The 14,714-nt window shown below is 47.4% G+C and overlaps 2 protein-coding genes across 3 annotated transcripts; both read left to right on the forward strand.

The window, feature by feature from the left end:
- The first annotated feature begins 569 nt into the window (after positions 1-569).
- LOC125515353 (ribosomal RNA small subunit methyltransferase, chloroplastic) lies at positions 570-5,023 on the forward strand. The gene is made up of 11 exons (XM_048680804.1): positions 570-824; positions 925-1,074; positions 1,193-1,249; positions 2,058-2,150; positions 2,262-2,357; positions 2,958-3,042; positions 3,589-3,641; positions 3,745-3,828; positions 3,956-4,066; positions 4,126-4,301; positions 4,393-5,023. The coding sequence occupies exons 1-10, from the start codon at positions 600-602 to the stop codon at positions 4,189-4,191; spliced, it is 1,020 nt and encodes a 339-aa protein (XP_048536761.1). The 5' UTR covers positions 570-599; the 3' UTR covers positions 4,192-4,301; positions 4,393-5,023.
- Positions 5,024-8,589: 3,566 nt separating this feature from the next.
- On the forward strand, positions 8,590-12,618 carry LOC125513255 (serine/arginine-rich splicing factor RS41-like). 2 transcript variants are annotated; one of them, XM_048678322.1, is made up of 6 exons: positions 8,590-8,738; positions 10,102-10,236; positions 11,326-11,438; positions 11,521-11,756; positions 11,864-12,214; positions 12,294-12,618. In XM_048678322.1, the coding sequence occupies exons 2-6, from the start codon at positions 10,131-10,133 to the stop codon at positions 12,334-12,336; spliced, it is 849 nt and encodes a 282-aa protein (XP_048534279.1). In that variant the 5' UTR covers positions 8,590-8,738; positions 10,102-10,130; the 3' UTR covers positions 12,337-12,618. The 2 variants fall into 2 exon arrangements, with proteins under 2 accessions (XP_048534279.1, XP_048534280.1); XM_048678323.1 differs by lacking the exons at positions 8,590-8,738; positions 10,102-10,236 and adding an exon at positions 10,843-11,148.
- Positions 12,619-14,714: the final 2,096 nt, after the last annotated feature.

The raw sequence follows: 14,714 nt of genomic DNA on the forward strand, positions 1-14,714 counted from the left end.
TGGAGCGAAACGCGGATTGCGGCAGCGGGTGGCTGGTACGTGCTGAGGGGTACTCGTAGCCGATATCAAGCTCTTGAGGTTGGCGAGGGCCCGGGAGGCAAACCAGCGCTCCGTCCGGGCGTAGAGATCATCGGCGCGGCGGCAGTGGAAGGAGAACCAGCGGGCGGGGCCGGGGTGTTGGGAGATTATGTTGGGGACGGCAGAGGGGTGCTGGGGGCTGGCGGGGGAGAGGACCTCGAGGTTGAGAGGCGCGGAGCACCAGAGGTGGCGCCATCGGGGGGAGAGGGCCTGCGTGCGGCCGCCGTCCTTGGTGGGGAGGAGGGAGACGATGATGCCGAGGGCATCGTCCGGGAGGTGGCTGATCAGATCGTCGTCGGTCTCGTCGCACTCGCCACTCCGCGCGGCTCCATGGGATTCTCGCGCATTGGGGTCGGGTCCGGCCGCCGCCGCCGCGCCCTCTTTCCTCTCCGTGGTCGCCGCCGCGGGAGAGAGTGTTTGGGGGGGGGGGGGCGAAGTCTTGGTCTTGGGCTTTGGGTTTGAAATTTCATTTCAGCAAAATAAAGGCAAAAGGGAGAGAAAAAAGATATTACCTTTCGAAAATGCTGGGGCTCACTTCCTTATCCCCGCGCCCAGCGCGCCCTTCCCCGTCTCCGGCCACGCCTCCTCACCGCCGGCCGCCGCCGCCTGGCGGCCGTATCCGTCCCACATCCGCCGTATCGACCGCCCCGTCCGACGGCGGCGGCGCGGCCGACGACTACCACTCCACCATCCGCTCCCTAAACTCGCACGGCCGCCGCCACGTCCCCCGCAAATCCCTCGGCCAGGTCCGTCCGTCCAGCCACCCTCTCCCTCCCCGTTCCATTCCATGGCGGAACCCCCAGTCCGCGAGTTTCTTACCGTGGGGTTGCGCTCACTGTGCTGCAGAACTACATGCTGAACGCGAGGGTGAACGAGGAGCTGGTGGCGGCGGCGGGGGTGGAGGAGGGGGACGTCGTGCTCGAGATAGGCCCCGGGACGGGCTCGCTCACCGCCGCGCTGCTCGCCGCCGGCGCCACCGTCGTCGCCGTCGAGAAGGTCCGCCTATTTCAGTTTGCTGCTAGTCTAGTACTATTGCTCGACTAGTGACCCTGTGTATAGTTGATCTCTGCTAACTGAATTCATCCATAATCTGCAATACTATATTTGGTGACAGGATAAGCATATGGCTACCCTTGTGAGAGATAGATTTGGATCCACAGAGCAATTGAAGGTACTGTCTTGTTCTCAAATGAAGATACTGGATTGTTTCATCCCTGTGTTTGACTACTGATGTTGCTCAAATGGTAGTAAAAGGCCCATGGCTTGTGCCTTCATTCCTTTAAATTTGTCTGGAGATCTATAAGCCGGGTCCGACAGCAGGGTCACTCTATATGAAAGCATTTTTTACACTGTATCTACTAAAACAAATGCTACATTACGGACAGTTGTAAATACCACCAATTGAATGATGTATCTCAGTATCAAATTTATAATATTCTTGGTTATTATGTATAGTGATTTGGTAGTGAACTGCATTCTAACTTAACCTGCTTTATGTTGGAAAAACATGCCACATTTTTACATGAAAAGTAAGGTTCACATATTATGAATCCTTCTGAATTTTCGACAGAGTAAACTTATGTGGGTGTGTTAGTCCATGAACACTTTTGTTGGCTGTAAACTTCTAGCATGTAAATGTTGTGATAGGTGGTTGTTAACGTGAAATGCGTAAGGTGCTAAGCTCAAAAGTTATCATGTAACAGGAACATACAGTGTGTGCTTTTAATACTTTTCCCTTTATAGTGATATAAGTATGATAACCATCCCTGTGTTTTTTAATAAGGGCTATTGTACCGACCATTCTCTGGTTGCTCTTCTGGATATCTGAGATTACAAATCTTGCTATTTAATAGTTTGCTCTTCTTGTCACCAAAGACGGACATTTTGTTACATGTTTAACAAAGCTAGAAGTTCTAATTGGATGTTAAAATCAAACATAGTTCTCATCCGATGTGTAATGAGTTTGAAATTTAATGCAGGTCATTGAAGAAGATATTACAAAATTTCACGTTCACTCTCATTTTCTCCCTATCCTGGAGGAGAAATCTCGTGGCAAGAAAAAATACGCCAAGGTTAGCATTGATGTTTGGCATTATTTGTATTTCATTGAACTTGTAGAATTCGTTAAGTATTGGTCATGATGAAGACGTTTTTGTGTCCACACGATACTTTGTATTTTGTAGGTTGTGTCAAACTTACCATTCAATGTCAGCACTGAAGTTGTCAAACAAATTCTCCCAATGGGAGATGTTTTCTCTGTCATGGTGCTCATGCTTCAGGTTTGCATCACATCTATTTTTGCATTAAGTGGGTACATGTTGCTTGCAAGTTCCAGTTAATTACAACCCAGTATTGGTTCAGAAGATGACTGAACTTTGGTTATTTTCTGCAGTATAAACTGCTTGTACGATTTGTATGTTCGAAGTACTGCTCATTTCTTTTTCGAGAAAACGCAAAGACTTTGTGTTTCTTTTCATTGAACAGAAAGAGAGTTTAGCAGTGCAAGCCTCCGAGGAGGATTACAAAATCAGCATGAAAGAAATTAGTGGATGTCCCGTTTGTCGGTAGGACAATGCCTGGTCGTATTGGTTCAGAGGATGACTGAACTTTGATTATTTTCTGCAGTATAAACTGCTTGTACGATTTGTATATTTGAAGTACTGCTCATTTCTGTGTATCTATTAATGTCAATCATAATGATGTTCGTATGCGCCTTCTATTTTCCTCACTTCTGCCAAATTTTATGTTTGATTTTTCGGATTTTTTCCCAGTGATTTTTTGTCCTTGTTATATGTGAGGTTCTTCTACTCTTCAATATCTATGGTGATTCATTACATCTTTAGTAAGAAAAGGTAAATCTGATTAATTCTTCATTTCAGGATGAAGCGGCACTACGCCTTGCAAATGCTTCAATACAAACACCAGAGTACCGACCTATCAATGTGTTTGTGAATTTCTACTCTGGTAAGAGGGTCTTCCTTTAGTTTGACCTGTTTGATACCTTCATGTCACTGGAATACACCTTATCTCAGCTATCTGTATTCCATCGTCCAGGCTTGAAAATAGGCTTACTCTTTTATTCTTTTTGTTTTTGTAAGTAATCATGCTTTTCTCTGAGGAAAACAGTAAGTAAACTCTCATAACAATGGGTATATTGTTTTGGGCTTTATACAAGGAATAGTTTTTCTCCATTGTTTCGATTTTCTACATGTAGATTCTCTGATGCACATTAGCTAGTATTCTTGAGCAATTAAATGATCCAAAGTGCCGTCATTGCCTGCATCTGATGGGAGCGCAGTGGCATCTCCTTGCCTACCTGGGTTCAATCCCTGCGTGGGCAGATTATATCTCTTCTGTACTGTAGTAACTGCTACTGTGTAGCTATGCAATTCATGCCCTGACAGTCATCAAATCATCTGAATTGTTTTCCAGCGTCTTAACAATTCGCTTAGTATGCCTAGTCACACATCACAGTTAATGACATGCATGCGTTATCTTTCTTTTTTGTAGAACCTGAATACAAGTTCAAAGTAGAGAGGGCCAACTTTTTCCCTCAACCGACGGTAAGCAATTTCTATTTCAGATGTCCTTATGCGCAGCATGCTATAACAGTGCTTGGGGTTTCATAAATGTGGCATGTAAGGACTTATCATGGATACCATGCAGGTTGATGGTGGTGTTATAAGGTTTAAAATAAAGGATGCTGGGGAGTATCCGCCTGTTAGTTCTAACAAAAGTTTCTTTTCAATGGTGAGTCAGAGTGCACACATAAGTTTCCTCCTCTTTTCCGCAAAACAAAAGTTTCCTCCTTTTCTTTAAACTAACTGCCAGTTGTTGGTGATAGCCATTAAGACTTGCTCGTGCCCTTTAATTCCAGGTGAACTCCGCGTTCAATGGGAAACGCAAGATGCTTCGGAAATCACTTCAACACCTATGTTCTTCTGCTGACATTGAGGCTGCTCTTACCAATATCGATCTTCCGCCTACGGTATGCTCTCCCTCCCTCCATCCATCCTCTCCCATGCACTAAACTCACTATTGCTGCAGGCTAGACCGTCTGAACTGGGGATGGATGATTTCGTGAGGTTGCACAATCACCTGGGAAAAGTATGACCACCCCTGCGTTCAAAATGCGTATGGAATCATCTTATTGGTTTGCTCGCTGGACTAATCATGCCGCTGAAGTGATTTGGTTCCCAGCTAGAGCGCACTGCAACTTGCAGGTAAAGCATGTACAGAAGAGATGGCAAGTTGATTGGCTCAAGATATTGTTCTTTTATCTGATACAACAGATAATTCTCCAAATCATTTCAGATTATGCTTGCTGACAGTAACCGACTAGCATTCCCCAGCAGTCCCACAGCCTTCACCACAACATAATCGGTGGCACAGCTTCAGCCCACGGCACCCTTGCATGGAGATGATCATAGTGATTGTGCTCCAAGTTCAAAAGCAATGATAATATGCAGGATACAATTTGCTCGCACAGGAATTGCAGTTTTTCCCTTATCGCAGATAGCATCCCTGCAAGAGGGAAGATATGCGGGCGTTACATGTGTATAATTTACTGGAACTATCTATCCTCCTGTACTAATCTTCGCAAGTTGGAGGCGGAAATGTAGAGATCAAATGTCTGTCAGAGCAATCTGAAGACCAGGCAAAGATGCTAGCTGCTCATAGTAAATTGCCAAGAGCATTTTTATGTGTCGACATAGATGGTAGATAGAGGTACGGCTGTTGCATTTTGAGCTTTAGTTTGTTCTATAGACTGCAACAAAAACTTGCAGATGCTCGATGTTTGAGTGTGCGGCATTCTGATACTTTTTTGCCTGGCAGCGTGTCACTGTGATGCAACATACATGTACTGCCAGTTCTTTTCCTGACAAATATTGGTTAGCATGTTGTGCTGTTATTCTATTTTATTTCTTTTCTTTTGTTGGTTAAATGTCTGCGATGATGCTTGACTGTGGGTGTGATTAAAACATTATCTTCTTGCCACTATGGTTGTTTATGTGGACATGTGGATGATGCAGAGGCCAGGGGGTTATCCTCATTTTCTAAAAACAATAAAGTAAGGTTGTTTTAAGCTTTTGATTCAGCTACTCTCAAGTCTCGGTATGCTCAATTTGACTTGCTCTGAAAGTAGTGTTTCCCAGGTGACATTAGCCTTTTATGCAGAGGTTAGTATTTCTTTATAGATAACACCTTGTATTTTGACTTGAGGGGGCCTCCTCCCCTGCTCTTTGCCCCATGCGCCTCGTCTTGTGTCATCCACCTCCACTTTGTGCGACTTCAGACGTGTTTGGTTGCCTGCATGAGGCCCAACCAAGCATGTGCGGAAAGAAAATGGGTTGTTTGGTTGCCCGCATTCACTGTTTGGCCTGCATAGCACGATGTTTAAAGCACATCACAGCCAGGTCCGCTAGGAACCCCCGAATCGGCAGTTTCTAGCAAGGCAGGCTAGGCCGAAGCAGGGGAGGGGACACAAGGTGCCGAGCTTATGCGACCACGGAGATGGCACAAGCTCGCGCGTGTCTCCGAAATATCGATGGGAGGATTTTGGTTTCCCTCCCGCCGATTGAATCACTCTATATAGCCCCCTTCGCCTCACCATCAAAACTCCCTCCACCATCCGCCCCCCTCCCGCCCTTTTGAGTTTTCCCTCCGACGCGCATCGGCACCGACGAGCAGGTAAGCGACGCTTCTTCTCCGGTCGGCGGTCCACGGCAGCGGCGACTCGTGTCATCTTCCCTGGCGTTTTCCATGTCTCCCTCGAGCTGCATCGATGGCCTCTTTGAGTTCAGCCACCCCCTTCTATGTATTCGTTGTAGCTAGATCTGAGAGCGTGTGGTAGGGTTTGATCTGAGAGCGTGTGGTAGGGTTTGATCCGTGAGCATGTGGTAGGGTTTTGTAGTATGCTAGGGTTGTATCGTAGTGTTGAACACAATGGATTGGAATGCTAGTAGTGATGGATTGATAGAGTGCTTGTTCATGTATGCTGCTCATATCATATTGAGCTAGATGGTCCAGTAGTGTGCGCTTTGCTTATTGTCCATGTGTGTGCTACGATTGTAGGACATGACCATGCAAACACAAGAGGTTACTCAGGCCATTGTCCTGTCCGAGAGCCAGTTCCCTCCGTCCTATGTCGAGGACTCCTAGCCCCCCCCCATCGAGGACCAGATGCCTCCTAATTCAGATGTGTTCGAGGTTTCAGGCATGGCTCCTCCTTTTCGTGCCTACACCATTTTGTGCTCGTTGTGCCAAATGTTGTTGTTGTTGTTGTTGCCACTGCACAAACAGTAGCCGCAAAGGAAAAGAAGGATGGTAGGGGGAACAACATGACGTGGCAACCGTTCATGTGCACGTTCGTTCTTAACAAGATGTGTGAGCTCATATCTAGTAGGGTTAGGACTAGCAAGGGCTTCAAGGAGGTGCACTTGAACACTGTTGAGAAGCAGGTGTTCGAGTTCTATGGCCAGGAGGTGTCTTCCACCCAGGTCTACAACCACCTCAGGAAGTGGAGAGCTAGATGGATCCAAGTGTCTAAGCTTAGGGACCTTAGTGGCGCCTCATGGGACCAGACCACTTACTCGATCGTTCTGGAGGTAGAGCACTACTCCGGCCATGTCACGGGTAGCTCATGCCCCCTTGTTTAATCATGTCAACCATTTGTTTTATTGCAACTAATAAGGGAGAGAAGTTGATCGACGTCCACCCTGGCCTCTACACCGCCGTCGTGGACCAAGGTGGCTTCAGCCAAGAGGCTCTGATGGCTGCTCCGAGCCACCCGCTAGACAACAAGGCCCATGGTGTTGGGTTTATTTCCATGGCAACGCTCACAGGGTGCTCTGGCTCAGGAGCTGGCTGGGCAAGCACTACTACTAGTGTTGTATCTAGTGGTGGTGCCCGCATGCATGATTCTTGACGACGATGACGATGACGACGTATATTTTGTGTAGCTAGGGCTTGAATACTATTGATGGTCTCTATATTTCGTGAGTTGGTATATACTAACCCCTCACGTTGATGTTGAACTTGCGGTGGTAGGACTACACCCTATTTTGGATGCGCTGTTGGGATAACACCATAGTAGTGGTAGATTGAACTTGTTATGTCGTATGATCATGCATGCTTTGTTATTTTTCATGTCTAGTGTTCTCCATTGCTTGCTGCTTGAACTGTTGCTCTTCTGCAATGCTAGGACAAGTGGTATGTGGTGTTCAACGATAGGGTTCCAGGGGTTTACAGTTGATGTGAAGCATGCAATAAAAAAGTGTCAGGCTATAACAATAGCTGCCACAGAGGGTTTAAGAGTAGGCAGACGGTAGAGGGTGCTTACTCCAAGGTCGTGCAGAAGCATCATTGCAACAATGTTGAAGTTGGCAAGGTGGATCGACATTTTGGGCTAAAGAACTTCATCATCATCGTCTAGTTCGTCATGATTGCAGTGCTGTGACATTGGTGCGATCGTGTGTAAGCTGTAGCGGGTAAGCTTACCACGCAGGGGACAAGGTTACCACACCTTGCAACCTGTATGCAACCAAACACCGTGTATTTGCAGATGCCCGGCCAATGCAGGACAACAAACGCCATGCCAAAAACGATCCGCTAATGCAAGCAGCATAGATATGGGCAACCAAACGATGTGCAAATGATGGTTTTTTCCCCGTTTTTCTTCAGTCAGGCCCAACCGAGTCAAGCATGCAATGCAAGCAAATTGTAGATGGCAACCAAACACGCCCTTCAGTGACGAGATTGATTGGAATGATGTTGCGGAGTCACCGAGTCATTCGAGGCCATGAAGGACGAAGCCGCCATCATTGTCATCGAAGAGGAAATGATGTTGCACGCCACACGGCAACAGATTCTTCAACTGTCAAGGTCATCACCATCATGGTCGAAGAGGAATCAAGGAGGCTCCATGCAGCAAAATGGTGATTCAACCGTCGAGGATGAGAGGGCGCTAAAGGTGGCCACGGACGCTTCTGCCACCAAGGTCATCATTTGTGAGGAGCTGGATTCCCATAGGAGGGGTATCGCCGAGGCTGCATCTGGGTGGGATGGTAGGCCTATAGGAGGGGTGCCACCGAGGCCATTGTCTAGGTCGAGCGGGAGTACCCCAACGAGAGGTGCCAAGGAGACCGCATCCGCCTTAATGGAGATGCCTCCAGACTCCCCTAACCACGACGGTCAGGAGCCATGCGTTATCATTAGATCATGCCGTCGTCGTAGTCGCATCTGGACCTTTATTATCTAATAATGTCTATATTGAATTTGGAGCTTATATCTATCTTTGAATGAGAACATGGCAGTTTGAGAGTGTGTATCACCCCAAATGGTGGGCCCCACATGACAGTAATAAATAAAAGTATAATAAAGATTTGTAGTTCTAGGGAGTTTGACTTTACACACCAACTTTGAAATCTTTTGATTGAAAAGATGTGTCACACCGACAGGTGGGCCCCACCTCACAGCCCCTCGTGTTCCCTCGCGCGGTCGCGGCTATAAACCCCTCCCTCCCCCTCGCGGGCCGCGGACCAACAGCAGCCCGTCTCGCCCTGCCCGTCTCTGTCTCCCCGCTCCCGTCGCCGCCGGGTCCAAACCAGAGGAGCCGCGCCCGTGGAAACCTAGGGTTCCGCCCTCCCCGCCCTCCGAAGGTAACGCGCCGCAACCCCACGCCTCTCGCATGCCGCGATTCCTCCCCGAAGCACGGCGCCCGTCCGCGTTACGCCCCCCCCCCCCCCCCCCCCCCCCCCCCCCCCCCCCCCCCCCCCCCCCCCCCCCCCCCCCCCCCCCCCCCGGATCTGGCGCCCGCTCGGCCGCCTCGGCCCGGGGAGCTCAGATCTGGCGATTTTAAATATTTTTTCTGGCCGTGGGAATCTAGCTCGCATTTGCTTTGCGTTGCTTTTTCATGGCCCCTTCTAACCGGTAGCTCTGGCGGATTCTGGGCACGCAGGGGGCTCGGATTAGCTGCGCCAAACCTAGAAGCGTGTCAAGTCTTGTGCATGCTTACGAGAATTTGTATGCTGTTTAAACTGTGAAAAGTTGCTCGTGGTTGCCAGACGCTGCCACGTACTCCCTACTTTCTTAAATACAAGTCTTTTTAGAGATTTCAATACAAACGACATACGGATGTATATAGATGTACGCATTTTAGAGTGTAGATTCACTCATTTTGCTCCGTATGTAGTCCCTTATTGGAATATCTAAAAAGACTTATATTTAGGAACAGAGGGAGTAGGTAGGGTACCGCAGCGTTGCTGTTCACTGGGATGTTCTGTTACGGTTTATCATGGCCATGTGCTTGTTAGGTCTTGGGGGTTCAGTCGGTCTGGATTGTTGGCATATCGATGCTCTCTCCATTCCAAAATATAGTCATCTGTAGATTCCCCCCCCCCCCCCCCCCCCCCCCCCCCCCCCCCCCCCCCCCCCCCCCCAAAGTCAAACTTTGTAGGGTTTGACCAAGTTCATAGAAAAATAATTAACATCTTGATGCAGTGATGCACTATATTTTGAAATAGAGGGAGTATCATGGATGCTACTCTGCTCTCCTGTGCTCCCGTTTGAAGTAATACACTACTGTCATCCTAGAGATTTTTCATTCGCTCATACAGCTCAACACTGATTAATATACTGTAAGGACACTATTTATTTAGACTGCAAATCAATAAAGCATATTTGGGTTCACCATTTCGCTGGTCAGCTGATCAGTTGTGTTGGACACCAAGGTGTTTGAGCTTCCTGTGCTTTACATACTGTCATCACTGCAGTTTGCATCCATTTGGATATGGGTAAAGGTATCTAGCTAGCAAACGTGCAATTCCCTGTAAGTACCTCAAATGTGCTGATTTTTTGCAAATCTGCTAGTGATGTTTATGTCTCTAGTTTATGTGTTTAATTTCTGGAATACGTGAATCTGCTATTATCTATCAAGGATGTGTATTATAATCCTGCTAGCACTTGATAGTAAGTTCAGTGTGTCCGTAGCTAACAGTTCCTTTGACTTCTATCTTCGAATAGGTTTGGAGAAGAGCTGTTTATCCAGCAACATGAGGCCAATTTTCTGTGGGACCCTTGACTATGATGCCCGCCAGTCTGAAATCGAGCGTCTTTTCGGCAAATATGGAAGAGTGGAGCGAGTTGACATGAAGACAGGTAAGACTGTTCATGTCCATTCTCTAGATTTAAGTTGGCCTTTTTGCCACCTGACTTGCTGTTGCACCTATTTGGTGGTCTCAGTTTCTGTATTCAGTTCATTAAGACACCAAACTCTTTTAAGAAATAAGCTTACAAGTTGCTTGAGTAAACAGCTTTAAATTGTGTTTTTTCGTATCCAATTTACCCGCTGCAAACTGCTATTTACTCAAAAAAGGATATTGATGTGCACAAATACATTAGCTCCATACAAGTCTTCCAAGGGAATGGAGTGAGTGGTGTGCTCAGTTAGCTTTAACAAGATTGGGTGGCTGCCAAGTGGAAACAGACGTCCTCGTTGCTGCAAAGACTGCCATCACTTCTTCAACCATCCCTGGTGCAGTATGCTGCGGTCTGTTATAAGATATGATTGGACAAAGTGTGTATCAGGCCAGAGAATGTTCAGCAGAATCAGATTATGTTTATGTTATTTTGTCAAAGTCATTGGACAAGTCCAAACCAGGATAAATTTAGAAAAAGAAGTTATTTCTTAAAGCTTAGGTCCAGTACTCAATTGTTTCTTTGCCGCAGGAATATCACGAAGCATCTGTGCTCTCCCTGGTTGATGGACTGGGCTCTACCTTTCCTGCCTGAGCCCCTGCCTCATGCCCTGTCCATTTCCAGGAGTTCACAGTCCACCATGACATCTGTCACTTGGAAACGACCACCTCGTGACTGATGTCTTACTTTTACATCAATGTTGCACCCTCCTCCCCCGCCTGGTTACACTCTCCCACGTCAATCCAACCATGCCAATCTCATGGCCGGCTGGAGAAGAGTAGAGGTTCCACCGGCAGCACCACCACCACTTTTGGTGTACCACGAACGTTCGGATTATCATACTCTGACATCATTTAGTGCAACATACAAAAGGTCTGTTCCTATTTGTGCTGACATATCAATTTGTAGCTTACCAAGGTGATCTTGCAGTTTTTTGTATCTTACAAAGATTTTGATCACCATACTTGCCTTTATCTGTTTACCCTAAGGTTAGTAAAATGTGTGAGTTACTTTAAATAACTAGTCACTTCTCCATGTTCAACGTTGAAGGATTTGCGTTCGTCTACATGGAAGATGAACGTGATGCTGAAGATGCTATCCATAGACTTGATAGAACTGACTTTGGTAGAAAAGGGAGGAGACTGAGAGTTGAATGGACAAAGGTGCGCAGTTGTCAACAAATAATAAAAGTCATCTCTCAGTAGCCTTATTTTTCTTAATATCTGCTGTCTATTATTTGTGTAGGAGGATCGCAGTGGTGGTCGGAAAGGAAATGGGAAGCGATCTCCAAGCAGCGTGAAACCAACCAAAACCTTGTTTGTGATCAACTTTGATCCGATCAACACAAGGACAATAGATTTGGAGAAGCACTTTGATCTGTATGGCAAGATTGCAAATATCAGAATCAGAAGGAACTTTGCATTTGTCCAGTATGAAACACAGGAAGATGCTACTAAAGCTCTGGACGGTACTAATGGAAGGTACTAACACTTGTTTCTTGATGTGCTTATAAGGATCACTTGCACTGTCATGACATATAAGGCCTGCAGTAATAGCTTGATTATAACTGAATTCATTCTTTTGGCAGCACTGTGATGGACAGGGTCATCTCTGTTGAGTATGCACTTCGTGATGACGATGAAAAAAGGAACGGGTACAGTCCAGACAGGAGAGGAGGAGGCCGTGATAGATCTCCGGACAGAAGGGACAACCGCGGTAGGTCCGCAAGTCCTTATGGCAGAGGGCGGGAAAGGGGCAGCCCAGACTATGGCAGGGGCAGGGAGAGGGGCAGCCCGGACTATGGCAAGGGTGGTGCCAGAGATAGTCCTGACTATGTCCGTGGTGGAAGCCCATACGGCAGCAAAGGGGATGACAGGGCTAGCCCCAAGTATGACCGTGAACGCCGTGAAGCCAGTCCTGCCTATGACAGGCGCCGCAGGTTAGTACGCTGAAAATGCTTCCTTGTGCTTGCTAAATCGTGTTGAGGTGCCGCACTGAGCTTGTTTTCCACTGCGCAGCCGCTCGCCTGCAAGGTCGCCTGCAAGGGAAGATAGGGACTGAAACTGTGGATGGTTGTGCTCAACGCCACCTGCTTCGGACCAAATGGCTGCACCTGTCATAGTGTGATGCTCACTCAAGTTGGTTATGTTAAGTAGCCAGAAACTTCTGTAATATCTCTCTATTAGCTAGCTCTAGCTGAATGCTTTGTCGATTTGGTTTGAACTGTGATGATTGTTAGCTTAAACTTTGTCCAAACGGATTCTTTCAGTGAGACCATTTGCGGAGCGATGAGATGTACCGTGTATCGACCGACAGCAGTATTCTAGCTTTGCACTTTGGTTATTCTTCCATGTCCCTGTTCTCTGCTGTTGTTTCTGTTTTGTGCTGGTCGACATGTCCAGGGTTCTATTGTAGCAATATGCCAGCAGCATTAGCCCTGGACATGTTGCAAACAGTGTTGCTTTCTTGGATTTATGGGCACTTTTTAAATGGTTGATCAATTCATGTGGATGGAATTTCACATGAAGCTGTTTAATTCTTCCACTCCCAAGATGAACTATAAATATGGGCATATCATACTTCTGCGAAATAAGAGGGTTACAACTATGTTTTTTCTAGCTTAAACTATGTTTTTTAGGGAGCTTGCATACTCACTTTTTTGTCGGATATGGGGACGCTAGGACGCGTCCGTCACGTCGGTCTAACGGGCTAGGCCCGCACCAAAACCCATCGGTTCGACAGGTGCCTCCTTTGGTTTTGGTGAGGACGCATTCATGTCGCTGCTCCGGTGCCTAGCGCCAAAACCCATTGGTCTGGCAGGCGCCTCCTCTGGTTTAGGTGAGGACGCATTCATGTCACCGCTCCGGCGCAGGGGCTGAGGGACTAAATCAGGCTATTAAACTGGACGACGAGGCAAAGCAAGCTTGTCCCTATCCACCCTATATGCGTCGCCGCTGCCACTTCCTCTCCCTCTTCCACTTCCAATTCGAGGTGACATGCTACAAGCTGCTGACACCGGAGCGCTGGACAGAGATCCAGGCGAGATGCGCACCTCAAGCATTACGATCTGCCTTACTTCGGACAAGGAGGTGTCGGACGAGGAGATGGAAGAGGCGAAGCAGGGGAGGAAGAGCCGCCGTCGTACAAGGAAGAGGCATCGATGCCGGAACAAGTTGAATTCGGCATGGAGGACGTGTTGGCGGAGTTTGAGCTTAACCAAGCGGAGGAGGTGGCGGACAATAGGCCATTCTCGAGTTCATCCAGTCCAAGGCGGAGATGACGAAGGGCGAACTGTCACTTCCTCCATGGAGTCTGAGCAGCTTTTCACGGATGAGGACAACAAAGAGTAGAGGTTAATGTTTCGTCCGGCCGCCAATGATCACAAGGCCGGTGCCTCCGGTAAGGAGGTCGTCAACATTTTCGACAACGAGTAGTTTAGTTTGCTACTTTGTTTATGTACTTAGAACAAATAGATGTTGCATGACATTGTATGAAAATGGGGATATGAAAATGAGGAGTGTGGTTGCAATGTGTGAAAAATGAAGGGTGACTGACACTGTCGTCTCAGACATGTGGAGTCTCGCTTTTGATAGGTCCGGTTGTAGATGCTTTGACTATGTTTGTGACATTTCAATATGTCTGTATGCCATATAAATGATCACCAATACATAAAAATCTTGACCATCCGAGAATATTTCACCTTACTTGAACAGGATCTGTTCCATAAAATTGTAATGTTACATCCTTTATCAATAAATATAAGTATCTGAGATGGAACCGAGAAATTCTCGTGCCTACAAGGATTAGCTCCGTGCTCCTGCCATCCTGACACACTGCTACAATTGAGGGAGAGGAACCTCATTCCCTCCCTGCCTAAACAAACGACACCAACTTTGATAATACACATCTCCAACGCCGACCCCCAAACCACCTGCATATGTTTGGACCGTGTTGTCCGGACCGGGAAGTCATTCAACGCGGGCCTGTATTGGTCCGCAAGACGGTCCAGATACCCTTTTTCCTGCAAATTGAAGACAAAGTGGGGGAGCTTTGTGGAAGTCCGGACAACAGACACGTAGGATTCCGACACCACCGGCCCACCCAATCTCCCTTCTGGTCCCATTTTCTTTCACTCAACCTCTTCTTCCCTTGCTTTTCATCCGTACCATCCACCTCGGTCGTCGCTGTTGTATACCTCAGGCTGCCACAGAGACATTGCCGGACGCCCACAACCAGCACCGACGTGCCCGCTCACCTCTACGACGGCGCTACACCCTGGAGCCGTTTGTACCTAGGTACACTCCGCCCCCTGTCGACGACCTCCATTGTGGATAGTGTTGGAAATATGCCCTAGAGGCAATAATACTGTATTATTATATTTTCATTATTTATAATTAAGAGTTTATATTTCATGCTATAACTTCTATGATCCTGAAATA

Source organism: Triticum urartu, chromosome 6, assembly GCF_003073215.2.
Source record: "Triticum urartu cultivar G1812 chromosome 6, Tu2.1, whole genome shotgun sequence".
NCBI lineage: Eukaryota > Viridiplantae > Streptophyta > Magnoliopsida > Poales > Poaceae > Triticum > Triticum urartu.

What these genes read in the sequence shown, in the direction of transcription:
- LOC125515353 (XM_048680804.1), top strand. Translation starts at nt 600, where the DNA reads ATGCTGGGGCTCACTTCCTTATCCCCGCGCCCAGCGCGCCCTTCCCCG. An exon ending in CCCGCAAATCCCTCGGCCAG is followed by an intron (nt 825 to 924) that starts GTCCGTCCGTCC and finishes ACTGTGCTGCAG; the next exon opens with AACTACATGCTGAACGCGAG. An exon ending in ACAAAAGTTTCTTTTCAATG is followed by an intron (nt 3,829 to 3,955) that starts GTGAGTCAGAGT and finishes CTTTAATTCCAG; the next exon opens with GTGAACTCCGCGTTCAATGG.
- LOC125513255 (XM_048678322.1), top strand. Translation starts at nt 10,131, where the DNA reads ATGAGGCCAATTTTCTGTGGGACCCTTGACTATGATGCCCGCCAGTCT. An exon ending in TGAGAGTTGAATGGACAAAG is followed by an intron (nt 11,439 to 11,520) that starts GTGCGCAGTTGT and finishes TTATTTGTGTAG; the next exon opens with GAGGATCGCAGTGGTGGTCG. An exon ending in CTGGACGGTACTAATGGAAG is followed by an intron (nt 11,757 to 11,863) that starts GTACTAACACTT and finishes TTCTTTTGGCAG; the next exon opens with CACTGTGATGGACAGGGTCA.